The sequence below is a fragment of the Microcebus murinus genome, chromosome 20 (assembly GCF_040939455.1).
Source record: "Microcebus murinus isolate Inina chromosome 20, M.murinus_Inina_mat1.0, whole genome shotgun sequence".
In the NCBI taxonomy this organism is placed as follows: domain Eukaryota; kingdom Metazoa; phylum Chordata; class Mammalia; order Primates; family Cheirogaleidae; genus Microcebus; species Microcebus murinus.
The window spans coordinates 35,437,526-35,458,807 of record NC_134123.1 but is presented as its reverse complement, the minus strand read 5'-3'; the positions used below and the strand labels follow the sequence as shown (position 1 = coordinate 35,458,807).

Sequence of the window (21,282 nt, the reverse complement as noted above, 5' to 3'; positions counted from 1 at the left end):
TTCTGGAAGATTCTCAGGTCTTCCATTTATTTCCACTCTCAAATTTTAGGAAACTTATCCTTTAATTAACCCATCCACCTCTCATTGCAAGAATTTGAGAAAACAAATTTATTTTCAATTCTTATTTTCAGAAGGGAAGTGGCTCAGTGCACCGTGACAATGAGCCAGGGATGGAGACATCCCAGCCCTCCCTCCCTTGAACAGGAATAATGAAAGGGACAGGACAGGGACCAGTGTGGGGCCAGTGTGGTGGATAGGGCAGGACACGGGGCTGGATCCGCCTCCCCACCCCCTCACAGGATGCTGACAGGGTGGCACAGTCATCAGGTGCCTTTGCACACAGAGAAGTCAGAGGCTCCTGACGCCACACAGGGGAGGCGGGAACAAATCCTGCATCGCTCCGTCCCACACAGGCATCTGTCTCACCTGCAGAAGACAATAATCAGGAACAAATTCAGGTGAGTCATGATAAGTGGTCACACTAGGCACAGCAGGCCATGGTCAAAATGTCCCAATCACAGAATCCCCACAGCCCAGCTCTGTCCCCGCTGCCCCACTCCCTGCCTTAAGGCCCCCAGGCTCTCACCATTACAAGCAGTGAGAGACACATCTGAGCCCTGGGCACTGTCGCTGCCTGGGGTAGAAGAGAACAGGACCTGGTCAGAGCCCACAGGAGAGGTGGCTACAGGAGGATTATGGGGTGGGGAGCCCCCCCATGGGCTCCTGTCTACACTGTCCCAAAGGTCTCAGGGATAAGACCTCCATACTTACAGGCAGCCTGAGCATAGCTTCCTCCTTTTCTACCTGTGGGAAGAAAATGTCCTGTGAGAAGCCAGAGAGGAGGCAGGGCCACGAGGTCCTAGAAGATTCCCATAGTTTTTGACCTCACAGAAGGTTCTAGAACTGTGACTCATGATCTAGGGCAAGATGAGGAAACATGAGGGAAGGAGGAACTGGACCAACTACCCTCCTGGAGGTCTGTGCTCAGCAGGCACCTGTCCCTGTGACCTGTGACTGCTGGGGTTTCAGGTCCGAATTACCACAATCATGAAGGTGAAAGAATTTGTTATGCACATTCCATGTCCTTTCCAATAGAGCAAATGTGAGCAAATATTGCCCCTGAATGAGGCAGGGCACACTTCTGCCTGGGCATGAAACCCCCAGTGGGACAAGAAAGCCCTAAACCCTCCCCCATCCCTTCCTACCTGAGCTCTTCTTCCTCCACATCACAGTGGCGACCACAGCCCCAATGAGCACAGCTCCAAGGACAACCAGGCCAGCAACGACGCCCACCATGGGGACGCTGGGCTTGGAAGGCGGCTCTGAGAAAGGACGAGAAGGTGAGGGGCCTGAGCCAGGCTCAGCCCTGACCCTGCTCAAGGGCTACAGAAGGGCCCTGCTTTCCCTGAGAAGAGACGGGACCCCCACCCCTCCTTACCCCATCTCAGGGTGAGGGGCTCCGGCAGACCCTCGTGCTGCACATGGCACATGTATCTCTGCTCTTCTCCTGGAGGCACCACCACAGCTGCCCATTTCTGGAAGCTTCCATCCCCTGCTGGCCTGGTCTCCACAAACTCCATATCCTGGGTCAGGTCCTGCCCATCCCGCTGCCAGGTGAGTGTGATCTCCGCAGGGTAGAAGCCCAGGGCCCAGCACCTCAGGGTGGCCTCATGCTCAGAGCTGGGGTGGTGGGTCACGTGTGCCCTTGGGGGGTCTGGGGAAGAGTCAGAAAATTGGGGCACTTTGCATCCCTCAGAGGACACTCCAGCAGTGCTCATGTGACATCCTGAGAATGGGCAGGACAACCGGGGTGGGGGAAGGGAGTGGGAAATCCAGACTCCAGCCTGGACCCAGGGGTCTGGGATAATCTCCTACTCCTTGGAAAGTTCTAGTCTCTCAGGGGGAGTACAGGGACATCAGGACCTGGCCTGATTGGAGGTCAGCGGCCCAGAAGGGTGGGAATCCGACCCCAAACACAGAGTGCCAGGCAGAGAACACGGCCTTAGAGGAAAAGTCAGGGCGCCCGTGGCTGGGGCAGGGTCAGAGGGGACCACTGATTGGTATTCCAGGGACTGTGTTCCCCTGCATTCCCTGGGGGACTGGTCCCTAATTGTCCCAGTGGGAAGGGCGGGTCCTCAGAGTCACACCCTGGTGCAGGATCTGACACCAGGAGGCGTCTTCCTGCTCTGACCAGAGGGAGGGCTATCACCTGGGTCCCATTTTCCTCCCGTCCTTGAGGGAGCAGAGCGGGGACATCCACAGGAGATGCGGGAGGCGCCCCCGGCCCCGCGTACCCGCGCGCAGCAGCGTGTCCTTCCCGTGCTCCAGGTATCTGCGGAGCGAGTCCACGCACTCTCCCTCCACATAGGCCCTGTAGCGCTCCGCCTCACCGGCCGCCTCCCACTTGCGCTTGGTGATCTGAGCCGCCGTGTCCGCCGCGGTCCAGGAGCGCAGGTCCTCGTTCAGGGCGATGTAGTCGGCGCCGTCGTAGGCGTACTGCCAGTACCCGCGGAGGAGGCGACGCTCCCGGCCCACGTGGCAGCCGTACATCGTCTGCATGGTGTGAGAGCCTGGCCCCGCCCCCGCCGTCAGCCACGCCCACTGAGCCACGCCCCCACCCGCCGGGATTTTGGCCTAAACCGAAAATGAAACCCGGTGAAAGTCCCCGCGGGCTCGTCAGTGGTCGAAGGTGTCAACAAGTCCCGCAGCCTCGGGGTGACTGTCCCACCCGGGGACTCGGGGCGACGCGGGGTACTCTGTGAGGACCCGGAGGGGTCGTGACCTGTGACCCGAGGCGGGGTCACTCACCGGCGTCGCTCTGGTTGTAGTAGCCGCGCAGGGTCCGCAGGTTCACTCGGTTAGTCTGCGCGTTGTCCTTGGCGATCCGAGTCTCCTCGTCCCAATACTCCGGCCCCTCCCGCTCCGCCCACGGCGCCCGCGGCTCCATCCTCGGACTCGCCGCGTCGCTGTCGAACCGCACGAACTGCGTGCGGTCCACGTAGCCGACGATGATGAAGAGGGAATCCCCGCGGCCGGGCCGGGACACGGCGGTGTAGAAATACCTCAGGGAGTGGGAGCCTGGGGGCGGGGAGCGGCTGAGACCCCGACCCGCCTCCCGCGCCGCGCCCGCGCCCGCGCCCCCGCCCGGCCCGGCGGCGCCCTCGCTCCGCCCGCACACGCCGCCCCCTCCGACCCGCACTCACCCGCCCGAGTCTCCGTCACGGCCAGGGCGCCCCACAGCAGCAGGAGCGGGGTTCGGGGCGCCGGGACCGCCATCCTCGCGGTCTGGGGAGACTCCGAATCCGTGGAGACATTACAACCGGGAACGGAGGCTTCGCTCATGGCGTCTCTGGAAACCGGGCACCCAATGGGAGTGAGAGTTGGGTGCGCGTCAGCAGTATCCAGGAAGTGGGACCTGACACGGGTTGGGACAGACAGAAGTGAAACTCTGGGAGATGTGGAATCCCCAGGGCTGAGCTTCCAGCTGGAGACACCGCCCTCGTGACTGACACCGTGAGAGCCACGCTTGGGGCCCTGCGACATTGCCCTGACACCTCTCCTTCTGCACCGAGCGCTCTTTGTCACACTGTCTCCCTCAGTCACGGCCCAGGAGCTGTCAGAGGAAACTAGGGAGGGACCCTCCACACTGGGCCCACACCCTGCCCCTTCACTTCCCGCCCAGGAACCCCTCTTCCTGGACTGGACTCCCTGCCTCCTACTCCTGTCCTCTCCCCCTGGACTCTTCTAGAAGAAAACTCACCCCAGGGAACTGGATGCCAGAGTCAGCTTGCCCTGGGCCTGTAGGTGTAGAGACGGGTTTTTCTCTTTAAACCTGGAGATGTTGTGTCTAAATGCACCACAGAGAGACTCTCATAGAGACCAGGTTCCTTTGTGTTTATTGACTAGTGTGGGCAGCACAATCTTGGTAATCCCTGAATGATCAGGAATCTAAGGTGTAAAAGAAGCGAGTAAGACCCCTCGATATAAATGTGTCTAAACACTTTACAGTTAGACTCACAACGCTCCCAAGTTTTACTTTCCCAGACGGTGTGTCTTGGACCCTGAGTTGTTGTATTTTAAAATTGTCTTCGTTCTGTTGCCCTGAGTCTGTGTGTGTGAGTCCAGGACATCGCCTCATACCAAGAAGCACAATCTGTTCCTATTTCAACCAGGAGTAGTAGGACTTGAATCACTTCCAAGCTGCACGTGCTCAGTAGGAATTCACCTCACCCGTGCTCACCTTGCCTGTTTTTCTGAATTATTCACATCTAAGCTGTGTGCATATTTTGAGGCTACAGTTGGTATTATTTAATGAATAATGATGAATATTATAAGACAATTAGCATTTAGGCAGCCCCACAAATGTATTAATTATGAAATACAGGCTGCTGGAACAGCAAGAGCACATCATGGAGCTAGGCATGGGGAGTAATTATCGCCTCGGAATGAAGATCCGGAATTACCTGTGCGATGGTCAGCGGCCTGGAGACCAGCAAGAACTCATTGCAACATGGGATCTCAGCAGGTTATACCATCTCGCCCATCGGGGCTGTCTGGCTGATATTCTTACCTTAGCTCTAGGCCCAGACCACCAGGTCCGTTAGATGGATTTTGTCAGCCTGTCCCTAAGCTGCCTTCCAGACACGTTTTTTACCCATCAGTGGTAAGAGTAGAGGCCAGAATAACAAAAATGTCAGGCCATGTGAAATCATATGTTTGGGTAAGATAGCGGAACTCTTTGGTGTAGGCCGTGTGGTCATTAGAAAAGGAGCCTAAACGCTGTTCGATCTGATAGAGATGAGAAAGGGAGAAGGGAACATCGACACATACCACCTCTTCGGCACTGGCTGCCTCTCACAGGAGGCAGAGAAGGATTTGGTATGAGGGTCCCGAGTGGGATTGATTGTGGTGACTAACAGGGGACCTTGATAGAGAGCCAGAGGGGCTGTAGTGGAGGATGGTGGGGCACTAGGAGGAGGAGGAGGAGGTTCCAGATATGGTGGAGGCCGAGCAGGGGAGAAGTAGGGAGTCAGGTGTGTCAGAGAAGGCGGAAGAGGTTTCTAATGGGTCCTTCAGCTGAGAGGTGGAAGAGGCCTAGGACAGAGTAGGGAAGACTCCATGCAAGGAGGATAGGACAGGTCACAGGTATGACACAGGTAAGGATGGGAGTGCAGATAGAAGAAAGCCTGGGCATAAGGGATCTCCTCCCATTTGCCATTTCAGTGACAAAAGTTATCGAGATCTTGTAAGATTTTGAAATTGAAAGTCCATTTTTAGGCCACTGTGAGCTATTGTCTAATTTGTACATCAGCCAGGCGGTGTTACAATAGAAAATGAGTCGCTTGGGCTGAATATCAGACTTGAGGCCCAGGGCTGCAAGATTGCCTAAGAGACAGCCCAGAGGCGTGCTAGGTTTGATTTTGGAGGGTTGACTGCCCATTGTGTCCTAGTCCAATGAGGGAAGGATGATATTGAGGAGCCACCTTCCCAGATCACCGATCAGGCCTTGGAGAGAAAGCTCTGAGCCTTGCAAAAGATTGATTGAATGGATGAGGCGTCCCTGAGATACTCAGGGCCTTATGAAGCCTTATGGATGGAAGAACTGAATCAGGGGGCTCCGGCGTTCCCGAGACACTCATGTCCTTATGAATCCTTATGGATGGAAGGACTGACTGAGGTGTTCAGGGGTCCCTGTGACACTCAGTCCTTATGGATATAGGATCTCTGACTTGGGCCCAAGGTTTCATGGACAGAGACCCTGGAAGGAATCATTGGGCTAGAAACACAAGGGCAGAGGGATTTACCCAGGCCAATTAGTCGACTCTCGTCCGGTGAAGGTCCTGGTCCGAGGTCAGGAAGACAGGACAGGAGACAGTGCAACCAGGGCCCTGAGGCAGGCCGGCACAGCAATACTCCCCTCTGGTTTCTGCACCAAAAGTAAGGTTTTTAGGCAGCTGGGAAAAGAAAAGACAGACAGAGAGAAAGAGTGGGGGCCAAACCACGGGGCTTTATTATGCACTCCTGGAGGAGGTTCTGGGGTCCCAACAGAGGAGGGTCCCAGAAGTCACCTCCTTTTGAGGGGGGTGTGGCCTTTAATACCATTTGGATGGGCTAGGGACTTTTGGCGGGAAGAGCTGGGGCCACCTTTGTTGGTCATTGAGAAATAGGAGGGGCTGGGGGTATTTGAGGAATTCAGGAGCCAAAATCTTCTTATCCGGGTGGACATCTGGGTGTGGTTTTTCTCAGCGGGGTCTGATAGTTTGCCCTTGGTGGGTCTGGTCTCCTGAGCCTTTTCTTTTTGCTCTAGGGAGGGGAAGGGGGGCCCGCCACCAGACTTACAGTTATTACTATTAGAAGACCAAGAACACCAAAGTCACCTCCTCCTCAATGAATTTGAAGACGAGAGTGAAAAAGTCTAATATAATAGAGGGAAAATTGTAGAGAGAAGTAACCTTGGCTTGATCTCTTCTGTCAAAGTGTCAGGAAGTAACACAGTTCCGCATAACTTACTGTGCCTGACTGGCCCCCCAACTCTAAACATTTACTACCAAACGGCCCCCACTCCCTCTTCCTGTATGTCTTAGCCACACCCCTTAGCCAGTCAGGTAAGGACAAGACTGTGGGTGGAAATCTGGGCCAATGGGCTGAGACACAGCCGCAGGTCTGCGTTAGGGATAAAAGGGAGGACCCCCCTGTAGCACTGGCTGCTATGACTGGCCCTGGGCAACCTTCTGACCAGAAGGAAAGGTTTGGCCTTGCCCAGACAGTCTGCAGCTTCTGCCTGCTTTCTTAAGGACACTGTGGGTCATTTCTAACAACACAATGCCAACCCAATGACGTAGCGTGCAGCCTGGCACAGACGAAAGCTGGAGGGAATATCACACTCTCCAGGGAAGGGGTGGAAAAGTGTTTACTAGTCTCTTGTCCATCCAGCCGACCAAGTGCCGGCAAAGTGCCAGATGAAGCTCTAGTCTCACCTCGCTGCTGCCAGTGTCTCAACTGGTCACTCCTTTCCACCCCTCACCTCCCTGCACCGGAACCCTCATGCTATATCAAATTCTACACTGAACATCTTCACAGGGGACAGAAACCTCGTCCCTCCACAGGAAAGGACCACTCTCCAGTCATCCCTGCAGTGAACATGGACATGAGGCTTAGGCTCCTGCTTGACTCTGACCAGGACGAGGTGACTCAGAGAGGCTGGGATAATGCAGAGCACATTCTGGTAACGATGGTCAAGTGGCAGTGGTGACCGTCCAGTTGCAGGCGCAACAGTGACAGCACTTCTCACTGCAGGGCCCAATGTCCGGCATCAGGTTGTCAGAGGTATGAGCAGTGGCATCTGTCCCTAGAAGCAGGGTCAGGGGCTCCTCCAGGGGTCTGACCTAGGGTGGAATGTGCATTCTGTGCCTGGCTGCGTAGCCACAAGCCTGGCTTCCTGGCCTTCCTGCCAATAAAATTAGCCTCAGTAGCATATATACGACTGTATGTGTAAACCAGAAAAATTTGGCTTCTGTTGCTTGCTCCAAGAAGTGAGTGAGAATTCAGCATGGGGAACAGTGTAGAGAGCAGCATTCAGAGACTTTTTTTTATGCAGAGCTGAGAGCCAATTCTGGAATCTTCTACTTGGCCCTACCCTCAGAAGAGAACAATGCGAATCTCCCAACAATCATGTTTAATAATAATTAATGACATATGTTCTCCCTTTTCTTCCTGAGGGAAAAGAGGACATTTAAGTGGGTGTAAGACCCACCCTGGGCACTCTCTGGTCACTGGCCTCAGCTCCAGTCTGGCTGGGCACCGGGCTTGCTAGTGGTACTTGGACAACACTCAGGCCTCTCCCAGAGCCACCACTCAGAGTGTCATGTGCAAGAGCAAGGACTGGCGTGTTTACCAAGCGCTGCAGGGGCCTGAGCGCACATGTGTGGATCCTCCTCTATGTTCTGATTGGGGATAGGTGACCTGAAGACCAGCAGCATCAGCTCCGCCTTGTCACGAACTCGGGATACTCCTGACTTCCTGAGTCTCAGCGCCACGTCCAGGGGACTACCGCACACGGTACAGTCTGGGACTCCCTGGTCTTGGTGCCTTTGGGACGTGGTGTCGGACTGCGCAGTCTGCTCTGGACTGGGCGTGTGGTTGGATCAGATCCTCACCGCTGGAGGCCCAGGGCTCAGTCCTTGTTCCCTTCCTCTTCTGTAGCCAGTCACTCCTTGGTGACCTCATCCATGCTCAAGGCTTTATTTATTTAATTTTTTGAGACAGAGTCTCACTCTGTTGCCCGGACTAGAGTGCCGTGGCATCAGCCTAGCTCACAGCAACCTCCAACTCCTGGGCTCAACCGATCCTCTTGCCTCAGCCTCCGGAGTAGCTGGGACTACAGGCATGCCCCACCATGCCGGGCTAATTTTTTCTATATATATTTTTAGTTGGCCAATAAATTTCTTCCTTTTGTTTTTTTTTTTTTTTTTTTTTTTTTTTAGTAAAGAAAGGGGTCTCACTCCTGCTCAGGCTGGTTTCCAACTCATGACCTTGAGCAATCCTCCTGCCTCGGCCTCCCAGAGTGCTGGGATTACAGGCCTGAGTGGCCGAGTTCCGCTTCAAGTCTTTAAATATCAATTACACGCTGTAAATGATACGCCTCCAAATTTGGTACACCCCCAAATCTACTCCTCCAGCTCAGACATTTCTCCTAAAGTCCAGACTTGTCGTCCAGCTGCCACCCCGTCCATCCCCTGCACCCCTAGTGGCTCCTCCTGCACTGAAAGCCCCCGACGCCCCCTCCTCAAACCCGCCCCTCCGCAGTCGTCCCATCTCCAGGAGGGCAGCTCTGTCCTTCCGCTCGCACAGCCCACACCGCGGGTCCTCCCGGGCTCCTCCTCTCACACCGCAGATGCATCAGGAGACGCTGTGAAGTCACCTTCAACCTGCACCCAGAGCACAGCTCGTCCGTCCGTCCCCACTGCTCCGCCGCCACCTGCAGCCGGACTCCGCGCCCCTCCCGCCTCTCGGCTCTGCTCTCAGCGAAGCAGGCACAGGTCCTTTAGAAAGGGAGGCTGTGCCATGTCTCGTTCTGCTCACAGCTGTCCTCTGAGTCCACATCTCACTGGGAGCAAAGTTCAGACCCTTCCCACACCCTCAGGCCACCTGCTCCAGCCCCCTCTGACCTCCCCTCAGCGGCTCCAGGTGCCGCCTCCCTGCCTCCTCGCTCCGCCCACAGCGCGGACGCCTCCTGCCCCAGTGCGCCTGCGCGCAAGCGCCCTCTGCCTGGGAAGATCTTCCCTGGCGTCCTGGCAGATCCTTTCAGATCTTTCCTCAGAGCAGGGACCGTCCCTGTTTGCCTCCTTTGCAACAAGGGCCACGCCGACCCCCCCAGTGCCACAGCCACCTTCCCCGTCACTCTGGTCTCCTTCCCCACAGCGCTGACCACCTTCCACAAACCCTTCCTTGTTTGCTCTGCTCCTAGAACAGTCTGTCTCTTCCCACTGAACACGCTGCACATGGCCAGGAATGTTTCCGTTTTTACTCCAACCACGTTCCTCACATGCAGGACCAGCCTGTCATGAATCTGGCAGACAAAGGACAGTTGAATGAACGATCACTGTAGAGCACCCCAGTATTCAAGACACAGGATCTTTACTCATGTAGCCTCAGGGCAAGTGCCCGTTTTTGTGGAAGACACAGCACAGTGTCCTGTCATACTGACATCAATTCCACCTGGGCTTTCCTCACCTGTGCTGTTCTGTCTGCCCTCCCACTCCAACCCTCCCACACAACCTTCCTGCACCCTGCAGCACACAGAGATAGTTCTCCCCTAACAGTAACCATCATCCTTGACTATGGGTCCAATTTCCCACACAAATGTAAATCTAACTTAGAGCCTACTTTATAAATCCATGAGTTTGGATTCGATCCAGTGACAGGATTACTAGAACTAAGGGCAGAGATGGGGATAAATTAGCAGAGGAGACAGAAACCTAAAAGGAATTCATGTAAGATAAGAAATGGTGGGATCTGTCCTCTCTGCTAATTCCAGAATTGGATTCCTTTAAAAAGGTAGGGTGCAGAACAAGCGCAGTGGCTCCCGACTGTAATCGTAACACTCGGGGAGGCTGAGGAGGGAGGAATGCTTGAGGTCAGGAGTTCCAAACCAGCCTGAGCAAGAGCCAGACCTCGTCTTTACTAAAAATAGAAACACGAAAAATATACAGAAAAAATTAGCTGGTCATGGTGGCGGCATGCCTGTAGTCCCAGCTACTCGGGAGGCTAAGGCAGAAGGATCACTTAAGCGCAGGAGTTTGAGGTTGCTGTGAGCTGGGCTGATGCCACAGCACTCTATCCGAGGCAACAGAGTGAGACTCTGCCTACAAAAAAAAAAAAAGTTGGCTGCAGCAATACCAATGGAACTGGAGGACGCTATGTCAAGAGAAATAAACCAGGCACAGACAGACAGATATGGCGTGTCTCTCTCACATGTGGGAGCTAAAAACACTAACCTCACAGAAGTAGTGAATAGAGTGGTGGTTACCGGATGTTGGCATGGGTATAAAAATACTTTGATAGAAGGAATAAGATCTAGTGTTCGGTAGGACAATAGGGTGTTTGTAGTTAACAATAATTTACTGTATATTTCAAACTAGAAGACAAGATTACCTTGCCAACACAGAGAAATGAGAAACGTTTGAGGTGAGGGACACTCTAATTACCCAGATTTGATCATTACACATTGTATGCTTGTACCGAAATATCACATGTACCCCATAATATAAACAATTATAATGTATCCATAAAAATTAAAAATAAAGGAATAAAAAGGTTGGAAAACAAAATCCAGGAGAGAGCCCCAGAAAAAGGGCAAGAACTTGCTGGGTCTGAAAGTTAATCTTTTGACACCACAGAGACTCCCCTGTGCAGGGGCTGCCCTGGGGGTGTCTCAGCCTCTGTCATCACAAGGTTCTACTGGGACAAGGACAACAGAGCAGAGAGTCAGACAAAGCCAAGGAGTGACACATACAGCCCGTGATGGACTGAGCACTGAGTGGGCACAAGCCCCGTCCACACCCGGCTCCTCACAGCCTTCCCTGCCCCTACCTGCAGCAGACTCAGCACAGCAAACACAAGGATTCTGGAATGTTCTCAGGTCTTCCATTTATTCCCACTCTCAAATTTTAGGAAACTTCTTGTTCCATTAACCTGTTGGGCCGCAGAAATGTACAGCCCGTGTGGGGGAGAGACGACTGCCTAAAAAAAGACTCAGAGTCCAGAGACTTGATGCAAAAGCATGAGGTTTTATTTCCAGCGCAGCGCAGGGGCAAGTGAGCTAGGGAAGCTGCCGCGCCGGCCTTTTTTTCTTAGGATTTTTATAGGCAGAAACCACATGCAGGTGGCTAGGGATCACAGGGTGGGGGGAAATTCCATGGGCTTTGACCTTGCACAAACATGTACCAGATGAGCTAATATCGGGAACTTCTAATCTTGGTCAATAAACTCCAAGGACTAACGGCAAGCGGTTTTCGGGGAGTTACAGAGTGGCGCTGGCGCCAGCGGGGGAGGGAATAGGGTTGAGCGAGCGGAGGGACGCCAGCAGGGGAAGGGAGTAGGGTTGAGCGAGCGGATTTTACAGAAGCAGAACGGCAGGTTAGATTTTTCTCCACAAACCCATCAACCTCTCATTTCAAGAATTTGAAAAAAAAGTAGACCCGGAATCCAGCAGTCTGCAGAGTAACTGTCAACATGTGGGTGCAGGGTGAGCTAAGCCTGGGTAACAGGGTGAGCCTGTTAGCCAGTTATTGATATGAAGGACACAGGGCCAGACTGGCCTCCCCACCCCATCACATAATGCTGACAGAGTCGCAGAGTCATCAGGTGCCTTTGCACACAGAGAAGTCAGAGGCTCCCATGCCACACAGGGGAGGCGGGAACAAACCACGCATCACTCAGTCCCACACAGGTAGCGGTGGTACTCTGTAGAAAACAATAATCAGGGAGAAATTCAGGTCAGTCATGATAAGGGTGACACTAGGAACAGCACGCCACAGTCAACATGTCCCAATCACAGAATCCACACAGCCCAGCTCTGTCCCCGCTGCCCCAGCCCCTCCCATCAGGCCCCCAGGCTCTCACCTTTACAAGCCTTGATAAACATATCTGAGCCCTGGGCACTGTCCTGGGCACTGTCGCTGCCTGGGGTAGAACAGAACAGGACCTGGTCAGAGCCCACAGGAGAGGTGGCTACACGAGGATTATGGGGTGGGGAGCTCCCCCATGGGCTCCTGTCTACACTGTCTCAAAGGTCTCAGGGATAAGGCCCCCATACTTACAGGCAGCCTGAGCGTAGCTCCCTCCTTTTCCACCTGTGGGAAGAAAATGTCCTGTGAGAGGCCAGAGAGGAGGCAGGGCCATGAGGTCCTAGAAGATCCCCCTAGTCTTTGAGCCCACAGAAGGTTCCAGAACTGTGACTGATGATGGAGGACAAGATTAAGAAACACGAGGGAAGGAGGAACTGGAGCAACTGCCCTCCTGGAGGTCTGTCCTTAGCAGGCACCTGTCCCTGTGACCTGTGACTACTGGGGATTCAGGTCGCTATTCCCACAATCATCAAGGTGATGGGTTTGTTCTGCACATTCCATGTCCTTTCCAATAGTCCAATTGTCAGCAAAGAGGGCCCTGAATGAGGCAGGGCACACTTCTGCCTGGGCATGAAACCCCAAGTGGGACAAGAAAGCCCCAAACCCTCCCCCATCCCTTCCTACCTGAGCTCTTCTTCCTCCACATCACAGCGGCGACCACAGCCCCAATGAGCACAGCTCCAAGGACAACCAGGCCAGCAACGATGCCCACCATGGGGATGCTGGGCTGGGAAGGCGGCTCTGGGAAAGGACGGGAAGGTCAGGGGCCTGAGCCAGGCTCAGCCCTGACCCTGCTCAAGGGCTCCAGAAGGGCCCTGCTTTCCCTGAGAAGAGACGGGACCCCCACCCCCTCCTTACCCCATCTCAGGGTGAGGGGCTCCGGCAGACCCTCGTGCTGCACATGGCACGTGTATCTCTGCTCCTCTCCTGGAGGCACCACCACAGCTGCCCATTTCTGGAAGCTTCCGTCCCCTGCAGGCCTGGTCTCCACAAGCTCCGTGTCCTGTGTTTGGTCCTGCCCATCCCGCTGCCAGGTCAGTGTGATCTCCGCAGGGTAGAAGCCCAGGGCCCAGCACCTCAGGGTGGCCTCACGCTCAGAGATGGGGTGGTGGGTCACGTGTGCCCTTGGGGGGTCTGAGGGGAAGAGTCAGAAAATCCAAGCAAATTGCATCCCTCAGGGGACACTCCAGCAGTGCTCATGTGGCATCCTGAGAATGGGCAGGACAAACGCAGTGGGGGAAGGAAGTGGGAAATCCAGACACAGCCTGGACCCAGGGGTCTGGGATAATCTCCTACTCCTTGGAAAGTTCTAGTCTCTGAGGGGGAGAACCGGGACTTACGGTCCTGGCCTGAGTGGAGGTCAGCGGCCCAGAAGGGTGGGAATCCGACCCCCAAACACAGAGTATGAGGCAAAAAACGCGGCCTAAGAGGAAAAGTCACGGCGCCCGAGGCTGGGGCAGGGCAGAGGGAACCGCAGATCTGTATTCCAGGGACTGTGTTCCCCTGCATTCACTGGGAGACTCATTTTCAATTATCCCAGAGGGAAGGGCGGGTCCTCAGAGTCACTCCCTGTTACAGGATCCGGACACCAGGAGGCGTCTTCCTGCTCTGGATCAGATGTAGAGTCCATCCTGTTTATCTCCCCTCCTTGGGGGAGCAGAGCAGGGACATCAACAGGACATGTGGGAGGGGCCCCCGCGGCCCACGTACCCACGCGCTGCAGGGAGTCCTTCCCGAGGTCCAGGTATCTGTGGAGCCAGTCCACGCACTCCTCCTGCAGGTAGTCCTTGTAGCGCTCCGCGTCACCGGCCGCCTCCCACTTGCGCTTGGAGATCTGAGCCGCCGTGTCCGCCGCGGTCCAGGAGCGCAGGTCCTCGTTCAGGGCGATGTAGTCGGCGCCGTCGTAGGCGTACTGCCAGTACCCGCGGAGGAGGCGACCGTCCGGCCCCACGTCGCAGCCAGACATCCTCTGGATCCAGTGAGAGCCTGGCCCCGCCCCCGCCGTCAGCCCCGCCCACTCCGCCCCGCCCCTCCACCCGCCGGGATTTTGGCCTAAACCGAAAATGAAACCGCGTGAAAGTCCCCGCGGGCTCATCCGTGTTGAAGATTTGGCGGGCTCCGCCGCCTGGGGATAACTCTCGGACCCGGGTACTACGGGCTTCTCTGTGGGGGTGGGAGGGTCGTGACCTGTGACCCGAGCCGGGGTCACTCACCGCCGTCGCTCTGGTTGTAGTAGCCGCGCAGGTTCCTCAGGCTCACTCGGTAAGTCTGCGCGTTGCCCTTGGCTCTCCGAGTCTCCCGGTCCCAATACTCCGGCCCCTCCCGCTCCGCCCACGGCGCCCGCGGCTCCGCCCTGGGACTCGCTGCGTCGCTGTCGAACCGCACGAACTGCGTGTCGTCCACGTAGCCGACGGAGATGTACCGGGGCTCCCCGCGGCCGGGCCGGGACACGGCGGTGGCGAAATACCTCAGGGAGTGGGAGCCTGGGGGCGGGGAGCGGCTGAGACCCCGACCCGCCTCCCGCGCCGCGCCCGCTCCTGCGCCCCCGCCCGGCCCGGCGGCGCCCTCGCTCCGCCCGCACACGCCGCCCCTCCGACCCGCACTCACCCGCCCGCGTCTCCGTCAGCGCCAGGGCCCCCCACAGCAGCAGGAGCGGGGCTAGGGGCGCCGGGACCGCCATCCTCGCGGTCTGGGGAGACTCTGCGTCCGGGTCGCTGGGTGGGGACTTTACAACCGGGCACCGCGGCGACGCTGATTGGCGACTGTGGAAACCGAACACCCAATGGGAGTGAGAGTTGGGGCTGCGTCATCAGTATCCAGGAAGAAGGAGCTGGCACAGGTTGGGACAGGCAGAAGTGAAACTCTCGCAGATGGGGAATCCCCAATGCTGAGCTTCCCGCCTGGGACTCCGCCCTCTGGATGGACACCTTGAGAGCCGCGTCCTGGGCACTGCGACATTGCCCTGACTCCTCTTCTTCTGACGGAGCGCATTTTGTCACACTGTGTCCCTGCTTCCAGGCCCAGGATCTGTGTGAGGATCCAAGGGACATGGCCCTAGGCTAGGCCCACCCCGGCCCCTTCCCACCCTGGAATCCCTCTCCCTGGACTAGCCTCCCTGCCTCCTACTCCTTTCCTCTCCCCATGGACTCTTCTAGAAGAAAATTCACCCCAGGGGACTGGATGCCAGAGTGTGCTCGCCCTGGGCCTGGAGGTGTAGGGACAGGGTTCTCTCTTTAAACCTGGAGACTTTGTGTCTAAATGCACCACAGAGAGACTCTCATGGAGACCAGTTTCCTTTGTGTTTATGGACTGGGGTGGGCAGCACAATCTTGGTAATCCCTGAATGATCAGGACTCTAAGGTGTAAAAGAGGTGAGTTGGGCCCCTCGATATATACATGTGTCTAAACCAGTTACAGTTAGACTCACAACGCTCCCAAGTGTTGCTTTCCCAGACGGTGTGTATTGGACTCCTGAGTTGTTGTATTTTAAAATTGTCTTCGTTGTACAGCCCTGAGTCTGTGTGTGTGAGTCCAGGACATCGCCTCATACCAAGAAGCACAATCTGTCCTGTCCTGTCTGTTTCAACCAGGAGTTGTAGGACTTTAATCACTTCCAAGCTGCATGTGCTCAGTAGGATTGTGCCTCACCTGTGCTCACACCTATCCTGTTTTTATGAATTCTTCACATCTAGGCTGTGTGCATATTTTGGGTGTACAGTTGGTATTATGTAACCTGATGAATATTATAAGGCAATTAGCATTTAGGCAGCTCCACAAATGTATTTTTTTTTTTTGAGACAGAGTCTCACTTTGTTTCCCAGGCTAGAGTGAGTGCCGTGGTGTCAGCCTAGCTCACAGCAACCTCAAACTCCTGGGCTCAGGTGATCCTCTTGCCTCAGCCTCCTGAGTAGCTGGGACTACAGGCATTCTCCACTATGCCCAGCTAATTTTTCTATATATATATTAGTTAGCCAATTAATTTCTTTCTATTTATAGTAGAGACAGGGTCTCGCTCTTCCTCAGGTTGGATTCGAACTCCTGAGCTGAAACGATCCACCTGCCTCGGCCCCTCAGAGAGCTAGGATTACAGGCGTGAGCCACCGCGACCGGCCCACAAATGTATTAATTACCAAATACAGGCTGCTGGAACAGCAAGAGGGAATCATGGAGCTACCCATGGGGAGTAAGTACCGCCTCGGAATGAAGATCTGAGCGGGTGCTTTGGAGACACCTGCCTGGGTGCCAACATCACCTCTGGTGAAGAAGCTGCTATCAAGCTCCAGTGTGAAAACAAGGAACTTCCAGATGCACATCCAGAGCAATTTCTACATTTCTTTAAATTAAAAATAAAGAAAAGAAAAATTATCAAACACGGAGAACACGCAGCTGGGCTCTGTAGATATTAAATGTGTAAAACACTGTGTTTGAATCTGAGAATTTGGCTGCTTTAGAATTCATAAATTCATTCCAGTGGAAAAAATGATATGCGTTTATTAGGCATGGTGCGGATGTGTTCTCTGGGTTTCACAAAGCTGTATTCTCATCTTGAGGTTGGGTCCTCCCCCAAGCTTATATGGAGCCTGTGGGCAGAATTCCATTTCTGACAGTTGTAGGACGGAGGTCCTTGTTTCATTGCTGGCTATCATGTAAAGGGGGGCTGCTCCCACTTTCTGGTGCCCCCAGCACTCCCTGCCACACAGCCTCTCCACTTTCAAAGCCCACAGCGAAGGAATTTTCTCTCAATGAGTCCCTCTCACACTGTTTATCTCATGCTTAGGAAGAACCCAGTCCTTTTAAGGGCTCACCTGGATTAGGACAGTCCAATTCAAGATAATCCGTTGACTTAAAGTTAACTGATTTTGGACCTTAGTTATATCTGCAAGTCCCTTCGAAGCAGCACCTACATTAGTGGTGATTGAGTAACTGGGGGAAGGTGAATAAGCAGGGGGTGGTTATTGGGGGACATCACAGAATCAGCCTAGCATGGCCAGGATCTTCCTTTTGTGTTCAGTCGGGTCAAAGCTGGAAATAGAAGGTCAAGTAAATGGATAGTTGTGAGTGGTAATAAAATACACCCTATTTAGCCATGGAAATTCTTCTTACATCCTAAGAACAAATGATATGTTTAATACCTTATAATTCATGTAGAGCAAATGAAAATTAAAGTGCTATAATTCATTCTCTCTTTGCAAATTCTATTAGTAATCTACTGCTGTGTATGAAATTACCTAAAACATAGCAGCTCAAAACAAATATTTATTGTTTCCCCCAGTTTCTGGTGGTCAGGAATCCAGGAGAGGTTTCACTAAGTGCTCCTGGCTCAGGGCCTCTCACAGGGTAGCTGTCCAGTTTTCAGCCAGGCAGTGTCATCTGAGGGCTGGACTGGGGCTGGGGATTGCATGAAATGTGGCTCACTGACTTGGCTGCTGGAAGAGGCCTCAGCTGCTTGTTGGCTGGTCCCAGGAGCCCTCAGTTTCTAGAACATGGAGCTTTGCACAGGGCTGCTTATGACAAAGCAACTGGCTTCCCAGAGCTCGTGATCCCAGAGGGGGAGAAGCAAGGTGGAATCCACAGTGAGTTTTATGTCCTACACCAGAGTCACAAACTTACATCAGCATTGCTCTGTCAGTTAGAAGTGAAACATTAAGTCCAGGCCACACTCACAGGGAGGGAATTCAGCTGCACCTCTGGAAGGGAGGAGTATCAATGACTTTGCATACATGCCAAAAGCAAAATGAAAGTGATTGTTTCAGGATTTTGTAAATCAAATGCTTCTTTCCTCTGATTATTTTACTTTAATACTTTAAACTTCTCTTTTCCAAGTAGTGATTAAAATTTTCAGACATCACAGAACATTGGGTGCTGCATAAGAAGTTTGGGACAGAGGAGGGATATACATTAATATCTCTGAGATTTTCATGCAAATGCCATTAATAATAATGTTCTCTTCAATAAGTTGATACAAAGTTGAGAACATATTGTAGCTGGATCCAAGAGTTCCAAGACTTCAGTGCCATAACATTAATGCCTTTAAATGAACACTATCTTAGTTTTTTTCCAAAGAAGATTCAGATGTGGGCACAGTGGCTCAAAATCACAATTCCAGTAACTCAGGAGGCTGTAGCTGGAGTATCACCTGAGGCCTGAAGTTTCATACCAGCCTGGGCAACACAGAGAGTCCCTGTGTATAAAACGAAAAGGAAAAAACATTGGGAGAGAGAGAGAGGGAGGGAGGAAGGGAAGGAATAAAAATTTCAAAATTAGTTTCTTAAGAATTCTTGAGATGTTGATTATTTACTCAAACATCATCTTCACAAATATTTGCCTAATTGAATTCCCTTTCCCTTAGAGAAATGTCAGTCTCAAACCCCGGTCCACACACCTAGCTTAAACATGGTGACAGTTTCGGTTTGATACAGGAGGAAGAAATGGTTAACTCCAGTCTAGGCACTAGGTTTCCTGAAAACTAGCTATTAGAGATAGGCAAGGTCCCTGTCACTCTGAGGTCGTGAGAGCCTCCTGGGAGCTGGTGGTGTCTGGGGCCGGCGCCCTGCACTGGCTACCGCGCCTCTGCCCTGCTGCTGCGCCTGCTCTTGACTCTGTGTCTGGTCCCCAAGGAGAAGCCCCACTGGTGAGCTGAGAACCCTCTGAGCTACGGGTACCATGGCCAGGCCAGCCCGGAGGGGAGCCTGGAGGAAGAGGTGACCTGATCCATCTGCCTTGGTCATCTGCGGGACCCCGTGACCATTGACTAAGGCCACGTCTTCTGCTACAGCTGTGCCAGCGATGTCCGCCCTGCCTGGGGGGGGGGGTGGCGCCCCTCGTGTCTGCTCTGCAAGAAGCCATTCAAGAAGGAGGGCGTCGGCTGGTCAGCCTGGTGGAGAACATCTAGCAAGCAGCTGAAGGCGCAGGAGGGCGGGAGGCCTGGAGTGCAGCCCAGGAACAGCAGGGCGGGAAGAAGCTGTGTGCGCGGCACCGGGAGAAGCTGCACTCCTATTGGTAGTAAGATGGGAGGCTGCTGTGCGCGATGTGCTGGGAGTCCCGGGAGCACCAGCCCCACAGGGCCGGCCGGCCCTGCTGGTGGAGAAGTCCGCACAGCCCCGCAGGATGAGCCCGCCCTGCCGGGTGTCCTGCCGCCTTCCCGGGACGCTGCGCCAGCAGCCTCCAAAACCTGGGCCAGAGCATCCACCTGTCCCCGCGCCTTCCTTGTCCACAGGAAAAAATCCTGAACCACCTGAAGGCCCTAAGGAGGGACAGAGAGAAAATTCAGGGCTTCCAGGCCAAGGGAGAAGCTGACGTCCTGGTGGCACAGGTGAGCTCGGCTGCGGGAAGGCTGAGGTGGCTGCTAGCGCGGAGCAGGCAGCGCAGGGGTGAGCAGGCGGCTGCTGCGAGTGGGCACCTCGCACGGGAGGACGGACAGGCTGGCAGTGGCCTCCCCCGGCTCTGTGCCTCTGAGCTGTGTGGCCTTGAGCCTGCTTCTCACCTGAGAGGTGAGCGGGCTGCCTGGACCTCAGTCAGAGTTCCTTCCCTTCTCTGTGACTGTCACCTCCGCTGCAGGGTCCCCATCTGGCAGCTGCTGCTCTTCCGCCAGGTGGTGCAGGAGGCCTGGCTTCATTCTTCTCCTAAAGAGGGGAGAAAGACATGATTTCCTGAGGGCAGACAGAAGCCCCAGGCTTTGGCAGAGGGAGCTGGCTCCAGGTTAAGAGCTGAGAGGGAGGCGGAGGCGGCTGAGGAGGCCTGACCAGCTCTGGTGGCACCGCGTGGTTGACATGGGGGCTGGCGAGGTCGCCAGTGCAGCCAGCCCTGCGTGTACTGGTCTGCACCCGTGGCTCCACCAGCCACAGAATGGAAATGCTCAGAAAAGGGAAAAGCGTCTCTCCTCCACACGTGCGGACTGTGTCGTTGCTCTCTGAACGGTGCAGCGCAGCAGCGCTTCCCACAGCGTGTTCACTGCGCCGGATGTCATGGGTGATCCAGACGACCGAGTGCACGGAGGCCGCGCCCTTGTGTATCATGGACTTGCACACCCTCGGATTTTGCTATCCTCAGGGGCAGGAGGTCCTAGAACCCAAAGCCCGCTGACAGGAGGGACAGCGGCAGTTATGACCTGGTGGCACTTTGTGTGCTTGCTTAGACAAAGGCGTGAGGAGGGAAAACCCTGACGGGGGCGGTTCCAGTTCTCCAGGGAGTGTGATTGTTGGGGAGCGGGCAGTGGAGGGACACTGGGCCCGGGGAGAGGGAGAGGTAAAGGCAGAGACAGCGAGAGTCCAAGGAGCATCTCCAGGCCCTGGTTGTCACGGACACCTCCGGCCCAGCATAGGTCAGAGGGGCACTGAGGACTGTGGCCTGACTCCAGTCAGGCAGGGGGGCTGCAGGCAGGGGTGGACAGGGGCCCTGAGGAAGCAGGGCACAGCCTGTGTCGTGGGACGGGGTGACACAGACATTGGGGACCCACCAGTGGGGTTGTGAGGAGAGGGTTGTGCAGGCTCAGATGACAAGCACGCTTACCAGATGAGGCGATAGGCGGATTCCACCAGGATGGAGGGTGCTGGCTCATGGGTGAGACCTCAGGTTCCCAGGGCCTTGGGACAGGCCGGATTGCCTGGAGCAGAGATGCCTGCCAGGCTGGCAGAGTCCGGTTCTGCTCACACAGGTCTGAGGGAACCGAACTGCTCGAGCTTCTCTGAGGAGAGGAGGGGGAACCAGGAGCCTTTGAGGCCCCCTCCCCACCAGATGCTGCAGAATTCAGGAATGGGGTCCTGGTGTGTCCCCAATGCCGGTCCTCTGCCCCTCGGCAGAGGCGTCAGCCCTTCCCGTGTCCGACCCTGCAGAAGAAGCTCCAGGACCAGAGGCGGGACATCAAGGCAGAGTTTGAGCAGGGCCACCAGTTCCTGAGGGAGCGGGAGCAGCACCTGCCGGACCAGCTGGCCACAAAAAAAGTAAAAAATAAAAAAAAATAAGGTTTGGGTGTAGCAACACGGACACTACGACAAGACAAATGAACCAGGCACAGACAGATATCACGTGTCTCTCTCACATGTGGGAGGTAAAAGAAACTGACCACACAGAGGTAGGGACTACAGTGGTGGTTTCCAGAGTTTGCCATGGCTATAAAATAGTTGGATAGAAGGAATAAGATCTAGTGTTCAATAGG

General features: G+C 54.8%; 1 protein-coding gene and 1 long non-coding RNA gene across 5 annotated transcripts; one reads left to right on the top strand and one right to left on the bottom strand.

The window, feature by feature from the left end:
- Nucleotides 1-14,865, bottom strand: LOC105870762 (HLA class I histocompatibility antigen, B alpha chain-like). 4 transcript variants are annotated; one of them, XM_075995874.1, is made up of 8 exons: nt 14,736-14,865; nt 14,342-14,611; nt 13,839-14,114; nt 12,987-13,262; nt 12,753-12,869; nt 12,317-12,353; nt 587-630; nt 1-426 (listed from the first exon to the last, which is right to left on the bottom strand). In XM_075995874.1, exons 1-8 carry the CDS (start codon nt 14,806-14,808, stop codon nt 128-130), a joined length of 1,392 nt encoding a protein of 463 aa, XP_075851989.1. In that variant the 5' UTR covers nt 14,809-14,865; the 3' UTR covers nt 1-127. The 4 variants fall into 4 exon arrangements, with proteins under 4 accessions (XP_075851989.1, XP_075851987.1, XP_075851988.1 ...); XM_075995872.1 differs by lacking the exons at nt 12,317-12,353; nt 12,753-12,869; nt 12,987-13,262; ... (1 more) ...; nt 14,342-14,611; nt 14,736-14,865 and adding exons at nt 772-804; nt 1,206-1,322; nt 1,439-1,714; ... (1 more) ...; nt 2,809-3,078; nt 3,204-3,558 and having other exon boundaries at nt 587-634; XM_075995875.1 differs by lacking the exons at nt 1-426; nt 587-630 and adding exons at nt 11,269-11,964; nt 12,124-12,183 and having other exon boundaries at nt 12,321-12,353; nt 14,736-14,864.
- A 24-nt stretch (nt 14,866-14,889) lies between these two features.
- LOC142862631 (uncharacterized) lies at nt 14,890-16,513 on the top strand. Its single transcript, XR_012913727.1, has 2 exons — nt 14,890-15,499; nt 16,268-16,513. It is a non-coding gene; the product is annotated as an uncharacterized LOC142862631 (long non-coding RNA).
- The last annotated feature ends 4,769 nt before the right edge of the window (nt 16,514-21,282 follow it).